Source organism: Bufo gargarizans, chromosome 8 (assembly GCF_014858855.1).
Source record: "Bufo gargarizans isolate SCDJY-AF-19 chromosome 8, ASM1485885v1, whole genome shotgun sequence".
NCBI lineage: Eukaryota > Metazoa > Chordata > Amphibia > Anura > Bufonidae > Bufo > Bufo gargarizans.
The window spans coordinates 135,906,424-135,920,608 of NC_058087.1; the positions used below are offsets into that span (position 1 = coordinate 135,906,424).

At 44.2% G+C, this 14,185-nt stretch overlaps 1 protein-coding gene across 1 annotated transcript in view; it reads right to left on the reverse strand.

The window, feature by feature from the left end:
- The window catches only part of DNAH3 (dynein axonemal heavy chain 3), a 373,397-nt gene that overhangs the window by 130,126 nt on the left and 229,086 nt on the right, over nt 1-14,185 (reverse strand). Inside the window, exons 33-37 of the mRNA XM_044304498.1 lie at nt 11,799-11,909; nt 11,478-11,592; nt 5,490-5,688; nt 4,779-4,887; nt 278-391 (exon numbers count right to left, since the gene is read on the reverse strand). Coding sequence (XP_044160433.1) covers nt 278-391; nt 4,779-4,887; nt 5,490-5,688; nt 11,478-11,592; nt 11,799-11,909 — 648 coding nt within the window. The remainder of the gene's footprint in view (nt 1-277; nt 392-4,778; nt 4,888-5,489; nt 5,689-11,477; nt 11,593-11,798; nt 11,910-14,185) is intronic.

Consider the following 14,185-nt stretch of genomic DNA (forward strand, 5'->3'; position numbering starts at 1 on the left):
AAAAAAATCCTCTCGATAGGTCATCATTATCTGATCAATGGATGCTCGACTTCCGACATGCCCCCCGATCAAGAGGCCGTGGCACACCTAGACCAGTGTCTCTTCCTCGACCAGTGACATGGCCTACTTGCAGCTCAATCCCATTCATGTGCCCCGCAGCCTCTTCAAACAGTAGAGCAGCGGGGGTGTCAGGTGTCAGAGCCCCACTGATCACTTACTGGCGACCTATCCTGAAAAAACCCTCTTTGAACATCTAGAAATAAAATTTTACATTTACCTCAATTCTGTTGAATTCATCAAAACAGGCCCAGGCTCCAGATTGTGCTAAACCTTTGAAGAATTTACCCATTGCTTTATAGTCCAGACCATCTGAGCAATTAAACACGACACACTGTATGGGAGACAGGAGAAGAACGATTCACATCCTAATGCTGTTTACCTTGGGATTATCCTACACTATAATAGATGAGGATTACTCCGTCTTTTCTATTCAATTAAGCAGGATGTTCTTATACTTGACAAAAGAGCTCGGCATGCACAGAGCATAGTCTACTTCAGAAATGTAATAATATGTAAGTAATAAATAGAACGCAGAAATATATGGAACCCGATATATTCACCGGACTGGTCAGGTCATGGACGGGTTCATGAGACAATAGGACTGACTGATTCTATGTAACGGTAATAATGCACAGCAGGAGGTGTGGACAAAGGCAGATGTCTCGATTCTTGTTGGTGCGGTCATAGACTCTATGGCTAGCTTTAAAGTGAATGTCCACCTTTTCAATTTCTTAGGGCGCAGCACTCCATATTACTGAAGCAAAGGCCCAAATCTGCTGCGTATACATATGAGGTAGATTGTAAAGTTATGACCGCCTGCACTCACCACTAGGGGGAGCCAATGAGTTTACTGCATAACGTTTTAGGCTGAATTCAATAAAATAGCATAAGCCATAAGCTCTCCCTAGTGGTCGTGGCAGCCAGAATTTTATTACTTAAAGGGGCACTTGGCAGTAGATTTGTACCTATGAAGCTCGCTGACCTGTTACATGTGCGCTTGGCAGCGGAAGGCATCTGTGTTGGTCCCATGTTAATTTGTGCCCGCATTGCTAAGAAAAATGACGTTTTAATATATGCACATGAGCCTCCAAGAGCAACGGGGGAGATGCTGATACTCCAAGAGACCCTGCAACTGCTGCGCCCTCTGCACTCTGATTGAGGTCTGCAATCCATGGGCACCAACTGTGAGCACTGTGTGGTGTGGATGTGACTCAATAAATGGGTCCGATATGCAAAAGATGTCCTATTTTTTTGTGGTGCGGAGGCACGGATCCGAAAGCCCATGGAAACACTTTGTGGTGCTTCTGTGGGCTTCCGATCCATAGAAACATAGAATGTTACGGCAGAGAAGAACCATTTGGCCCATCTAGTCTGCCCAATATACCGAATACTATGGATAGCCCCTGGCCCTATCTTATATGAAGGATGGCCTTATGCCTATCCCATGCATGCTTAAACTCCTTCACTGTATTTGCAGCTACCACTTCTGCAGGAAGGCTATTCCATGCATCCACTACTCTCTCAGTAAAGTAATACTTCCTGATATTACTTTTAAACCTTTGCCTCTCTAATTTAAAACTATGTCCTCTTGTAGCAGTTTTTCTTCTTTTAAATATTCTTTCCTCTTTTACCTTGTTGATTCCCTTTATGTATTTAAAAGTTTCTATCATATCCCCTCTGTCTCGTCTTTCTTCCAAGCTGTACATGTTAGGGTCCTTTGATCTTTCCTGGTAAGTTTTATCCTGCAATCCATGTACCAGTTTAACCACAAACCACATTTATTACAGTCTTAAAGGGCCGATCATAAATCTGACTTGGCTAAAACTGACTTTTAGCCATATGTTAAAGTGGAGTGAGCCGTCAGAGTAATGATAAATCTGGCCCATGGTCTCCAGTACAATACATCAAATGAGGTCTCACTAGTGCTCTGTAGAGTGGCATGAGCACCTCCCTCTTTCTACTGGTAATGCCTCTCCCTATACACCCAAGCATTCTGCTAGCATTTCCTGCTGCTCTGTGACATTGTCTGCCTACCTTTAGGTCTTCTGAAATAATGACCCCTAAATCCCTTTCCTCAGATACTGAGGTTAGGACTGTATCACTGATTTTATATTCTGCTCTTGGGTTTTTACGCCCCAGGTGCATTATCTTGCACTTATCAACATTAAATTTTAGTTGCCAGATTTTTGACCATTCCTCTAGTTTTTCTAAGTCCTTTTCCATTTGGTGTATCCCTCCAGGAACATCAACCCTGTTACAAATCTTTGTGTCATCAGCAAAAAGACACACCTTACCATCGAGGCCTTCTGCAATTTCGCTGATAAAGATAAAGATCCATGCCTCTGTTGCGCAAAAAAATAGGACATGTTCTATCTTCGGTCATATCTTGCCGTTTGCGGTCTGAAATAGGGGCTCGGTGCCCTTACGGTCGTGTGAATGGGCCCTAAATCTGATCACACAAAGTGCAAAGAGTGTGGCAGTTACAGACAGAGCGTCTAATCGTAATGGCAATTTTGCTCCTAGAGGCTCATTTGCATATATTAACATCATGTTTCTTAGCAATGCGGGCACACATGAACATGGGACCAACACAGATGCCTTCAGCTGCCAAGAGCACATGTAACAGGTCAGCCAGTGTCAAAGGTACAAATCTGCTGACAGATGCCCTTTAAACAGCCTCTGTTACCACGATCAACCCTAAAAACCGTCTCTCCCATGCAGCGATCGGAGGAGCTAGAGCTTGTGTGCAGCAGCCCCTGTCATAGTCTTTCCTATGGAGGCCTTGCCTTTAATAGGGCTCCATAGGAAAGTAGTAAAATCATCATAGACTCCAATGCTAGTGCATGCCTGTAATATCAAAATACAAAAGTATTAATCCCATACGGAAAAAGGCGAAATAAAAAAAAAGGTTTACATTTTTTTTTCCCAATTCCACCACTATTGGAATTTGTTTCCCACTTCCCAAACATTCTATGCAATATTAAATGGTAGAGTTGGAAAGTACAACTTGTCCCGGAAAAAATGAACCCTCATATGACTATGTGAATGGAAAAATAAAAAAGTTATGTCTCTGGGAAGGCAGGGAGCGAAAATTGAAAACGCAAAGTCAAAAAACCCTCCAGGGTAGAAGGGGTTCATCCACACCACGTGCAGCCACCCTAAAAGTATATTAAGAAATAAATCAGTACAGTATGTTGGACCAGTATCCAAATGTTGCCAAAAGTTGGAGAATAAGAGCATAAATCAGTGTATAAGACACAGCGTGAGATGTGCAGCCATGTAACCAGAAATCAATCACCAATAAAAACAACTTATTACTCTTAATAAAGGTAATTAGCGCACAGACACATTTTCTTGCCGAGTTATAAGGAAAACAACAAAAACCAATAGGTATCGTTTCAGGTCAATTACGGTAACAAGCGAAAATTTAACTAATTGAACAATTTTTCATGCCTCATTTTTCAAGGGAAAATGAAATATAATGGCATATTTAGGATTACAAGGTATCATCCACAACATCTCTGAGACACACGTCCATGTGTCTTGATCTGTTGCTGATGGCACCTGCTGCTATGTACTGTGTGAGGGTACGGCCACACGTGGCGTGAACACAGGATTTTCTTTAGCGTGTTTCACAACAGCCGCAAAGTGGATGAGATTTAAGAAAACTTCATCAGACATTTCCTAACCAATCTGCAGAGGAAATTGACTTGCAGTGCAGATTTTAAAGGGACTCCGTCACCGGCGCCCTCCCTATCCAGGTGCTTGACACATATCTGTGGTTCACTTGAGTTTTAATGTCTTTTGTTGATCCGAGGCTCTGTTCCTGAATTATGAAAATTGTTCTTAATATGCAAATTTGGTGCAATGAGGACGTTACCATTGCTATTGTTGCACCCAAGCTCTGCTCCTTTCTGTGGTCAGCCCCTTCCTCACTGCTTTGACACTGAATGGCCCAGTCATTTAAATCAGCGAGGCAGGGGCTGACCCAAAAATAAGTGGAGCTTTGGTGACTCCCTCATTGCACCGAAAGCCTAATTTGCATATTAAGAAAAAGTATCATAACTCAGGAACAAAACGTTCTTTGCGTCTCTTCCATCTCTATCCTTCCTGCCCACCAATATCATTGATGTAGACCAGGGATGGCCAACCTGTGGCTCTCCAGCTGTTGCAAAACTACAACTCCTAGCATACCCAGACTGTCTACAACTATCAGCCTACAGCAGGGCATGGTGGAAATTGTAGTTTTACAACAGCTGGAGAGCCACAGGTTGGCCATCCCTGATGTAAACAGGTATGGAAGGCTTTTGATATTACTATGGCCTTCTAATGTGTACTGTATATTACTAGATGACTGTCAACACCTATTTATTGTAACCTCTTTGAGAAGGCCACCCTTCATCCAACCCAGACTTTACTGAGGAAGATTTTCAATTCCTTTATATCCTATGAAAAATACAGTATATTGTGCCCCTTCATTGAGAGGACCACCTCTGTCAAATACCACTTTTTACTTTTGGGTGGTCATACCAAAAAGATTTATCTCATCTTATGGACTGTACCCGTTTATCTTCCTGTGCAACATGATCGTACGATATGCCCTTACTTCACCATGGTCCCTCTCATTACATTATTTCAGTTGTCTCAAAAATCTTCTATATTTTCTTTTACTTTGTTGATGACATACTGAAGAAATCAGTGATTACACGTGACATTACCTGTTTGGCCAAAGCCTTGGCAAGATCTTTTGTAGTTTCAGTTTTCCCAGTTCCCGCAGGACCTTCTGGAGCTCCACCAAGATTTAACTTGAGTGCACCCATTAAAGTTCTGTAGCAAAGACAAAAGTCAATTAATAAAGTCTACTGTGCTAGATTTGGTCATCAGGTAGTCTATTCATGTTCTTAGTATTTTAAAGGGTTTGTCTCACTTCAGCAAATAAAATGTATCATGCAGAGGAAGTGAATACAAGGCACTTACTAATGTATTGTGATTGTCCATATTGCCTCCTTTGCTGGCTGGATTAATTTTTCTGGGGGTTACGACCACCCTGCAATCCAGCAGCGGTGTTCGTGCTTGCACACTAAAGGTAAAAGCGCCGGCCTCTTTGGTGGCCGTGACCATTGTAGTGTGCATAGGCGCTTTTCCCTATAGTGTGCAAGCCCAGCCACCACTGTTGGATTGCAGGGTGGTCATGACCATGGAAACGAGAAGTGTATAATGAGAAGGAAAAATGAATGAAACCAACAAAGGAGGCAAAATGGAGAATCACAATAGATTAGTAAGTGCTTTGTACTAACTATCTATGTGATAAATGTAATTTGCTGAAGTGAGATGACCCTTTTAAGTAATACGGGTATATCAATATATGTGACCAGTACTGGAATATTACTGTTAGTGTATATGTGCGGCACAATACAGCTGGCCCATACCTGTAACATCGATCAGTCAGTGGAGTAATGACAAGTCGAGGTGAATTGCCCAGATATTCATAGCCATATTTGACTTCGGTAGTGATCATTCTGACCATGACATCTCGGCCTTCCCAATAATATCTCAGCTGAGAGATCCACTGGAAGTCACTTAGGCTGGATACTTTATCCTTTGCCAATTTAGCAACAACATCACGGGCTGCGGAAAAAAAGCCATCAGATGTGCAATACGGAGTTACAAGATTTCAGAATATGGTTTGCTGCATTTCTGTAGTCTGTATTCTATTTCAGCCCTGATCAGGGGTTCCCCAGAAGACTACCACAAGCCCTGTCACCTTTACAAAAGGGAAGGCAAACTGAGTTCAGGTGCTCAAAGGTGATCTGCAAAGCAGTAAAAAACATCTGAGCCAAATTACAGGATGCTTTACTCGCCCCAACACCAAGGCGGCAATGGGATGAGGGATTCCCAGGAGTGGAAATGTTTTCCAAGGATTCCACCATGACCATAAGGTTGGGAAACACTGACCTAGCGTATATAAAAATTATAATATTCTAGCACAGTGGTGGCGAACCTATGGCACGGATGCCAGAGGCGCACTCAGAGCCCTTTCTGTGGGCACCCGCATCCTGGAAAAAGTCTATGTTGTACCAATATGCCTTAGATGTTTCCTGCCATTCATCAGTGCATGGTGCACTATGTACAGCACAGGCAGTGCACTGAATGTAGGCGGACTATTATAGCTAAATGATAAAGTACATAGAAGATATAATATATCGGACTGTAGTATTCAGGTTAAATTACCGTGTTGGCACTTTGCGATAAATAAGTAGGTTTTGGGTTGCAGTTTTGGCACTCGGCCTTTAAAAGGTTCTCCATCACTGTTCTAGCAGGAGATAACCATAAAGGAGAGGGGGCCCTATAACAGAATATTACACATCCCCTGCTTACCTCTGATGGCCCATGACCATCACTAAAGAGGATTTACTAATATGAGATTCATGCATTTTCAATTGACCTGTGTGGCAGTCTTAAAAAGGTTGTCCACCGTTGTTGTGCTGTTTTTCAGACCTCCCAATGTGCCAACATGCGGTGGGGAGCATACTTATCTGATCTCCGTCACTGGGTTCCGACTCCATTGCTCTCCCTCATGCGGCGCTGGGTCCCACATCATCCACCTGACACATGAGTGACATGTCACCACCGCGGCCAGTCATTGGCTGTGGTGGTCCTGTGACCCATGTCAAACAGAATGTTTTAACATGGGAACAACCAGGACCAGCAGCACATGATCGGTATCAATAGAGCCGGAACCCAGCAGCCGAGATCAGGTACAGTAAGTATGATCCCCACTGCAGGTCTGGTCATTCAGGGGTGTCGGAAAAAATGCATAAAAAAGGTAGGCAACCCCTATTAAAGGCATGGAAACCTTCAGGGCAATTTTTTATGATTGCATTTTATTCAATTTGGGCTCATTTTTTTGAATTGCTCTGTTTGAAGATTGTGAGTTCCTGAGTTCCATCAGCTGAGGGCTCATGTGAAGCCTTATCTCTGATCTCCTGACCTCATAAACACCTATTATAGCTAAACACTTAACAAACTGAAAAGAATATGTCTTAAAGCGAGTTTTTATGAGTCCGACAGTGCAGTGTGTAACTAAACAGGCTGTTACCACTGGTGTCTTGGTGTTAAAAAGCTTGGAAGGTGTTGTATACAGTCCTAGGAGACTCCAGAGTGTCATACGCAACTTTTCATGGCAATCTGAGCCCCTATCTGCCACCTGATTCATTAAAATCAGACCCTTAAACAAATTTCAAGAACTTTGCTCATCTCTAATAGGGAACAAAGTCTGATTGTAGCATAAAAGCAACCTCCGCACGTTATTTATTGTACGCATTTATATAGCGCTGATATATTCTGCATCGCTTTACAAACATTAGCATCAAGCTGTCCCCAATGGCGCTCACAATCTAAGTTGGCCCAAAGTTTTATAGATTTATGGTCCTAGGCAATGTCCTCTACAATAAGCTAAAAAACAAAACTAAAAAAAAACTGTAGTTTCCACAATATGGCTGCCAAAAGGCCTGTAACTACATCCTCCAGAGTCAGACTGAAGTCCTTTCGACCTACAAGAGGAAATGATTCTCGAGGCCCACCCTCTGTGTATACAGGACCTTAAGGGCCCAGGTTTATTAGAGGTCCATTAATGTCAGAGCTTGGGCCCACCGGAGGATCCTCTGACATCCCCTGTGGACCTATGGATGCCTAAGGTTTCATGGGGTAATAAGAGGGAGACCTTTATTGTAACGTTTCTCCCAGGTCCCCATGTTTCCCTCTGATAGAACCATGTCATGATTTCTACAAAAGGCTAAAATAGTGTGCCTGATGTTATTATGGAAAATAACCCCCCCATAGATTTGGTTGTTCAAGGCAAGATTTTCTGCCGTGCGGCTTGGACACATGGTCAGTAGTCCTATAGAGTACTGGAGCTGTGCTAAGTGCCGGCCCTGGCCGTAGCTTATAGAGAAGTGGGCACTATTATCTTTGCATGCCGTTGGTGTTTGGCGACAGGGTCCAATGAGGACACTGGCAAGACATACATTGACAGTAGAGTTTTGACATTTACCTATACAGAGCTTGGAGGGCATAAGGAGAACAGAGAAGCCCTTTTACTTTTGTATAGCGAAAAAATGGGCATGACTATAGGGGGTGCGGAATTTGTGGTCAGCTCTGGACCTTGGCATCTATGTTCCATCGGAGTAAACTACTACTATAAGGCCTCTTGCACACGACCGTAGGTGTCCCGTTGCCGTATTGCAGACCGCATATACAGATCCAAAATACACGGGCACGGTTCCGTGTACATTCCGCATCACGGATGCGGACCCACTGACTTAAATGGGTCCGCAAATCTGGAGATGCAGGACGGTACGGAACAGAACCCCACGGAAACACTACTGTGGTGTTCCGTTCCGTGCTTCCGTCCCGCAAGAAGTTAGAACTTGCTCTATCTTTTTGCGGAACGGAAGGATCGCGGACCCTATTCAAGTGAATAGGTGGCGCAATCCGCATGCAGCTGGCTCACTGTACGGTCCGCAACACACGTTCGTGTGCAGGAGGCCTAAATGACATGTGATAGTTGGGGGCTTAGTTACAGATTTTGCATTCAGGTCCATGAGCTGCAATTTCCATCACTAGTGACAAAATGAAAAGCAAAATCGTTCTGTCTTTATATTCAGCCTGTTGCATAATTCATCTGGAATGCCACACTGCATATTTATTAATTAAGTTAACATTATTACGGAGGTTTACTTTGTCCCTGCTCATGTTTACCCACATCTTTAATTACAGGTTGTCTCTGATAAATGGCACACAGGCCTGAGCCGCCATCTGCAGGGGACTAATCAATTAGGGGCTTGTTTCCTGAGGAAGGAGCCTCTGCGTCATTACAAGGACACTGGAAGGATAAGGCCTCATGCACACGACCGTAGTTTTGGTTCACGTCTGATCTGCATCCATTCATTTCTATAAGCAGCAAAAAATGTGGACAGCACAGATTCGTCATTCGTGTGCTGTCCGCCTCTGTGCGGCTGTTCCGCAAATAATAGAACATGTCCTAATTCTTATCCGTTTTGCAGACAAGATTAGCCATTTCTATAATAAGGACCGTGGAAAGAGTGGGATGCACACGGCCAGTATCCATATTTTGTGAACGCGCAGACGGCAAAACACATACGGTCATGTGCATGTCGCCTTATGTTGGTGGCTGTCATTATTTCTAGAACACATACATGGAGAGAAGGCCTAGCTTAATATTGCTCCGAAATGATCTTTCGTGTAATGTGAATGCTCTCACCTGTAAGGGCTCATGCACACAAACTTATTTTCTTTCCGTGTCCGTTAGTTGTTTTTTTTTTAGGAACGTATACGGAACCATTCATTTCAGTGGGTCCGCAAAAAGAAACGGAAGTTACTCCAAGTGCAATCCGTTTACGTATGTCCGTTTCGCAAAAAAAATAGAACCTGTCCTATTATTGTCCACATTACGGACAAGTATAGTTCTGTTCTATTAGGAGCCAGCTCTTCCGTTCTGCAAAATACGGAATGCACACAGTCATCATCCGTGTTTTTTGCGGATCCGTTTTTTTGTGGACCACAAAATACATATGTTTGTGTGCATGAGCCTTAATAGCGTGAGGTTGTTTTATATCAGAATAAACCTGCCAATGTTCTTGATTTTAATTAGTATAATCTATTTTAACAACTGGGTGCAGAAGAAGGGCCCCAACCTGCTCAACCTATTAGTAAAAAGACTCTGAACTCTGGGAAATCATGCAAATCACACTTGTTTTATTTGGCCTAGTGTGATCTGCAACGGCTCTTTACTGACATTTTAACTTCTTGGTTTAAAGCTGTTTTCTGAGAGTAAAATGCTGATGATCCATCCTCAGGACAGGTCATCAGTATCTGATTAGTGGGGTTCTGTCTCTGGGCACCGATAAGCTTTTTGAAGAGGCCACCATGCTTTGGTAAGCTCTGCTGTCACGGTGGGGAGTGGGGTGTCAAAGGGTAAAAGGGGATCAGCCTGGCCAAAAGAAGTAAGAAGGAAGCAGGTCACCTCCTACAGCATCCCTAATCCTCTCCCTGACTCCTCACCGTATGAGCGGACCCCAATGGTAGGACGACTCATACTCAGGATTCCTAAGTCGCCCTGATAATCCCTTACCAAGGAGCAGGGAAGAGACGACCTGTTCATCCCAGTAATGGAGGAACAGGAGTCTCTATCTGAGGCCAGGCTGCAAGGAGAGGGGAACACATTCAGCATAAGGAGATGGCAGGTAAGCGAAACCAATAACACACTTACCTGCCACAGACACACTGACTGGAACCTGTGCACTAGTGCTGCTGTCCACACCAACATTAAAGGACACAGCACACACCACAAACCACACAGCAACCCAGGACACCCGTAGTTGCAATAAACATGAGACAGGGGAATGTCTAGCAAACATGACACTAAACACCACCAGACATGTAACACCAAACCAGACATACAACACCCTGAACATAACCCACTCCACACAAATAGGGACAGGAAGGGAAGGAGACACTAGGATGACATTGATGACCACAAGGGTGGCCCTCACTGGACAGATGGAATAACCTGGACTGGAGCAGAGCTCCAGCACCAACCACAGCTGAAGTACAACTGACTCCAGCCAGGAAACCACAGAAGATATAAGCCAAGTGACCACACCCAGTCCGGGAGTTAACCCTTACAGCACCAGACAGAGGGAGGCTACAACTTAAAGGGGAAGTGCACACACAAGCATACTAAACCACGTAACCACCGGCAACAGCATGCGTGGCAACCATGTCACGGCAATCACCCAGAAGGCCGAGACACTGCCACCGCATGCTCTCACAGCAACACATTGTCGCGGGCAACCGCAAGTGTGGCAACAGTGTCACAGCGTACACCATAGGCCGTGACATCTGCGACCTCCTCACAACATACTAATCACAGCACCACACATTGTATAATGGCTGCGCTGGGTACTGCAGCTCAGCCCTATTCATTTGTCGGGCTGTGATGTCACTGGCCTAGGCAGCGACTGCAGCACTCGGGAGCAAACAGCTGATCGGCGTGGTGCTGGGAGCCCAACCTTCACCAATCAGATACTGACGACCTATCCTGAGGATAGGACATCAATATTCTAGTCCCGGAAACCCCTTTCAATGTTCTTTCTCTAGTAAAACAGAACATAAATCTGTTATGTGAATGTCCACCCTTGAATACAATTGAGTTCAGTCTTCTGACGGTCTTCCTCAAATACATTTTTGTTCTTTAATGAAATTCTGCAATATACTCTTTTCCTATATGATGTGGAGGAGAAAGTAATCACATCCAGGCATAGTGAAGTCGACTTCAATTTCGAACTGCTAAACCTGCTATTTGCAGTGGCGGTGATTTTGGGAACAGATCTTACCATGTACATCGATGACTGTGAGGGCTCCTAGAGTTGCTCGTGCGCCACCAGACAATTTTCCTCTGACCAGCTCGACAATCTCACTGATCTGCTTATTGCTCTTCTCTAAGAAATCCTGTGAAAAGTAATTTATTTAACATTAATTCCGGAATATACGGTAACAACCGGTGTCATTACAGTGGCCATTTGGCTAGCATTGAAACTGGTCTGCTGGCCATTACAAAATGAGCCTGACACTGTGCAAGGAAGACTCTTTTTAAGAAATTAATGTCTTCTAACCAGTAACTGAAGAAATGATAGCTCAATAGAGTCTTTACTTACGGACAGAGTGCCCTCGGTAATAGCTTCAGAGACCTCTTTTGTCCAGTAAATAGAGGACACGCATATAACGACTTGTCCAGGCCACTGAAGGACCCACTGCTTTCTAGGAACCTACAAGGACAAAAATATTTGTTATCTCCAACACACAGACCCGCATCTATCAATGTATCTGTGCCTTTTTTGGAACATTTTACTTGCCCAGCGTTTACATCCCTGGTGCAGAATTAGTTTTGTATTTTTATACAGTACGAATAAGTGGCATGCTTGCTAACAGTTCCGATTTTGCTATGACAATCCCACAAACCGCTCCCCCGCCTTCCCCAAAGTGCTCATTTTATGGGCATTCCAGGGTGTTTTGGAGGTCTTTCCAGGTGGTCTGAGGGTGGGGCTTAAATGTTCAGAATTTTACTTTTTACATGTTGGTAAGTACGTAATGATCCACAAGAAAGGTCATCACTGGTGTAAGACAATATTACCGCACAGCAACCCAAACCCATTTGGGCATTTACAGAGCATTATTTCCATTAGAGAGCCTTTTAAAGGAGGCTCTGCTCTCTTTGCAACTACTGCGCCCTCTCCACTTTGATGGACAGGGACAGGCAATGTAAACGTCACAACTCCGGCCCTGCCAATCCAAGTGCATAGGGCGCAGCAGTTGTAAAGACAGCAGAGCATCTAGGTCAGAGATCAGCAACCTCCAGCACTCCAGCTGTTCTGAAACTACAACTCCCAGAAGTGTGCACGCTGGGAGTTGGAGTGCAGAAGGTTGCTGATCCCCACTCTAGGTGTAACGGCAACGCCCCCGTTGCCCCTAGAAGCTCATTTGCATATAATATAACATCATGTTTCTCAGCCATGCGGGCACTCATGAACATGGGACCAACACAGATGCCTTCAGCTGCTAAGTGCACATATAACAGGTCAGCCAGTGTCATAGGTGCAAATCTGCTGACAGTCCTTTAATATCAACTTTTCGCTACTGTGACGAGAATTTGCAGTCCTTGTGGATTATCTGTCCTGCTACCACTGCTCCCGATTTCTCATTATCATTGTAATGGCTTGGGTTTAAAGTATTCATAGATAAAATATAATATATGTATGCAAATTTGTGCATATCAGAAAACTAGCGACACCCATCTCTAGACAGCACTGTCTTGCCCCGAGCAGTTCTGTCTACCCATGGGTGTCTCTGGTGTGATTGGTATGAGTTAATTTGCATTCTTTTTTTTCGCAGGGAAAATTGTTTGAAAAATGTTGTCTCTATACAACGCTGTGTCTCTTCAATAAGGAACATAACTCCTATCTCCCGCTGCTAAAGTGCTATATGCATGTATGAATTAAAGGGGTTGTCTCATCTCAGACAATGGGGGTATATCTCTAGGATATGCCCCTACTGTCCTATATCACCACTGGGACCCGCACCTATATTGGGAACCCCGCAAGGTAGTGGCTGGAGGACTCCAGTCCGGCCACCACCAAGAGCTCTCCCTATAGAAGTAAATGGAGTGCACCGCGTATGACCGGCCACCGCTCCCATTTACTTCTATGGGCCCCATGGAAATAGCCGAGCCAGCGCTCGGTTATTTCGGACACCCTACAGAAAATGAAAGGAGGGCGGCTGCGCGTGCCCAGTGCGCTCTCCACCACTTTCGGGGCTCCGCTCCCGATATAGGTGTGGGTCCCAGCGGCGGGACCCGCACCTATGAGACAATAGGGACATATCCTAGCGATATGCACCCATCGTCTGTGATGAGACAACCCCTTTAAGGCCCACCAGCTTGAATTTATATGCAGGGGCTGTATGGTGCAAATCTATGAAAGGGATTGTATGCAATGAGAGAATCGATTCTACATGAGTCAAATTCGTTACGATTTTCCCTTATAATTCAGGTAGTGAATCTGAAACTTTTCTGATTCGTTTAGGATGAATTGTTCAAAATGACGGCCACCATTTTATAGGTCAGAAAACAGAGAATAAGGCATCTGCCACCAAAAAGGGTTCATTTATGGATGTTTTTTTAATTAAAAATAAAATTTGACACTACAGTGTGTTATTAAGCAGGCTGTTTGCTGCCGCCGCCTCCCATCCATTTACCCACAGACATATGTGTCGCTGTCCCGCTAACATTACTAATACTGTCTAGGTGTTAAAGGCGTTGGATACAGTCCTAGGAGACCTCAGAGTGTCCTACATGACATTGCAGGGCAAATGTGGCATTTTTAATTTGGGTTGAATTTATTCAGGCCTGAATTCAATCATAGACCAAATCACAAACAGCTGGGTGTCTTGGGCCACAGTTGGCGTCTGAGCCACTCACCGGGGACAATTGTATTTAATGTACAGCCCATTGAGGTCAATGGAGACTGTGTAATTCTTAATTTCCCCT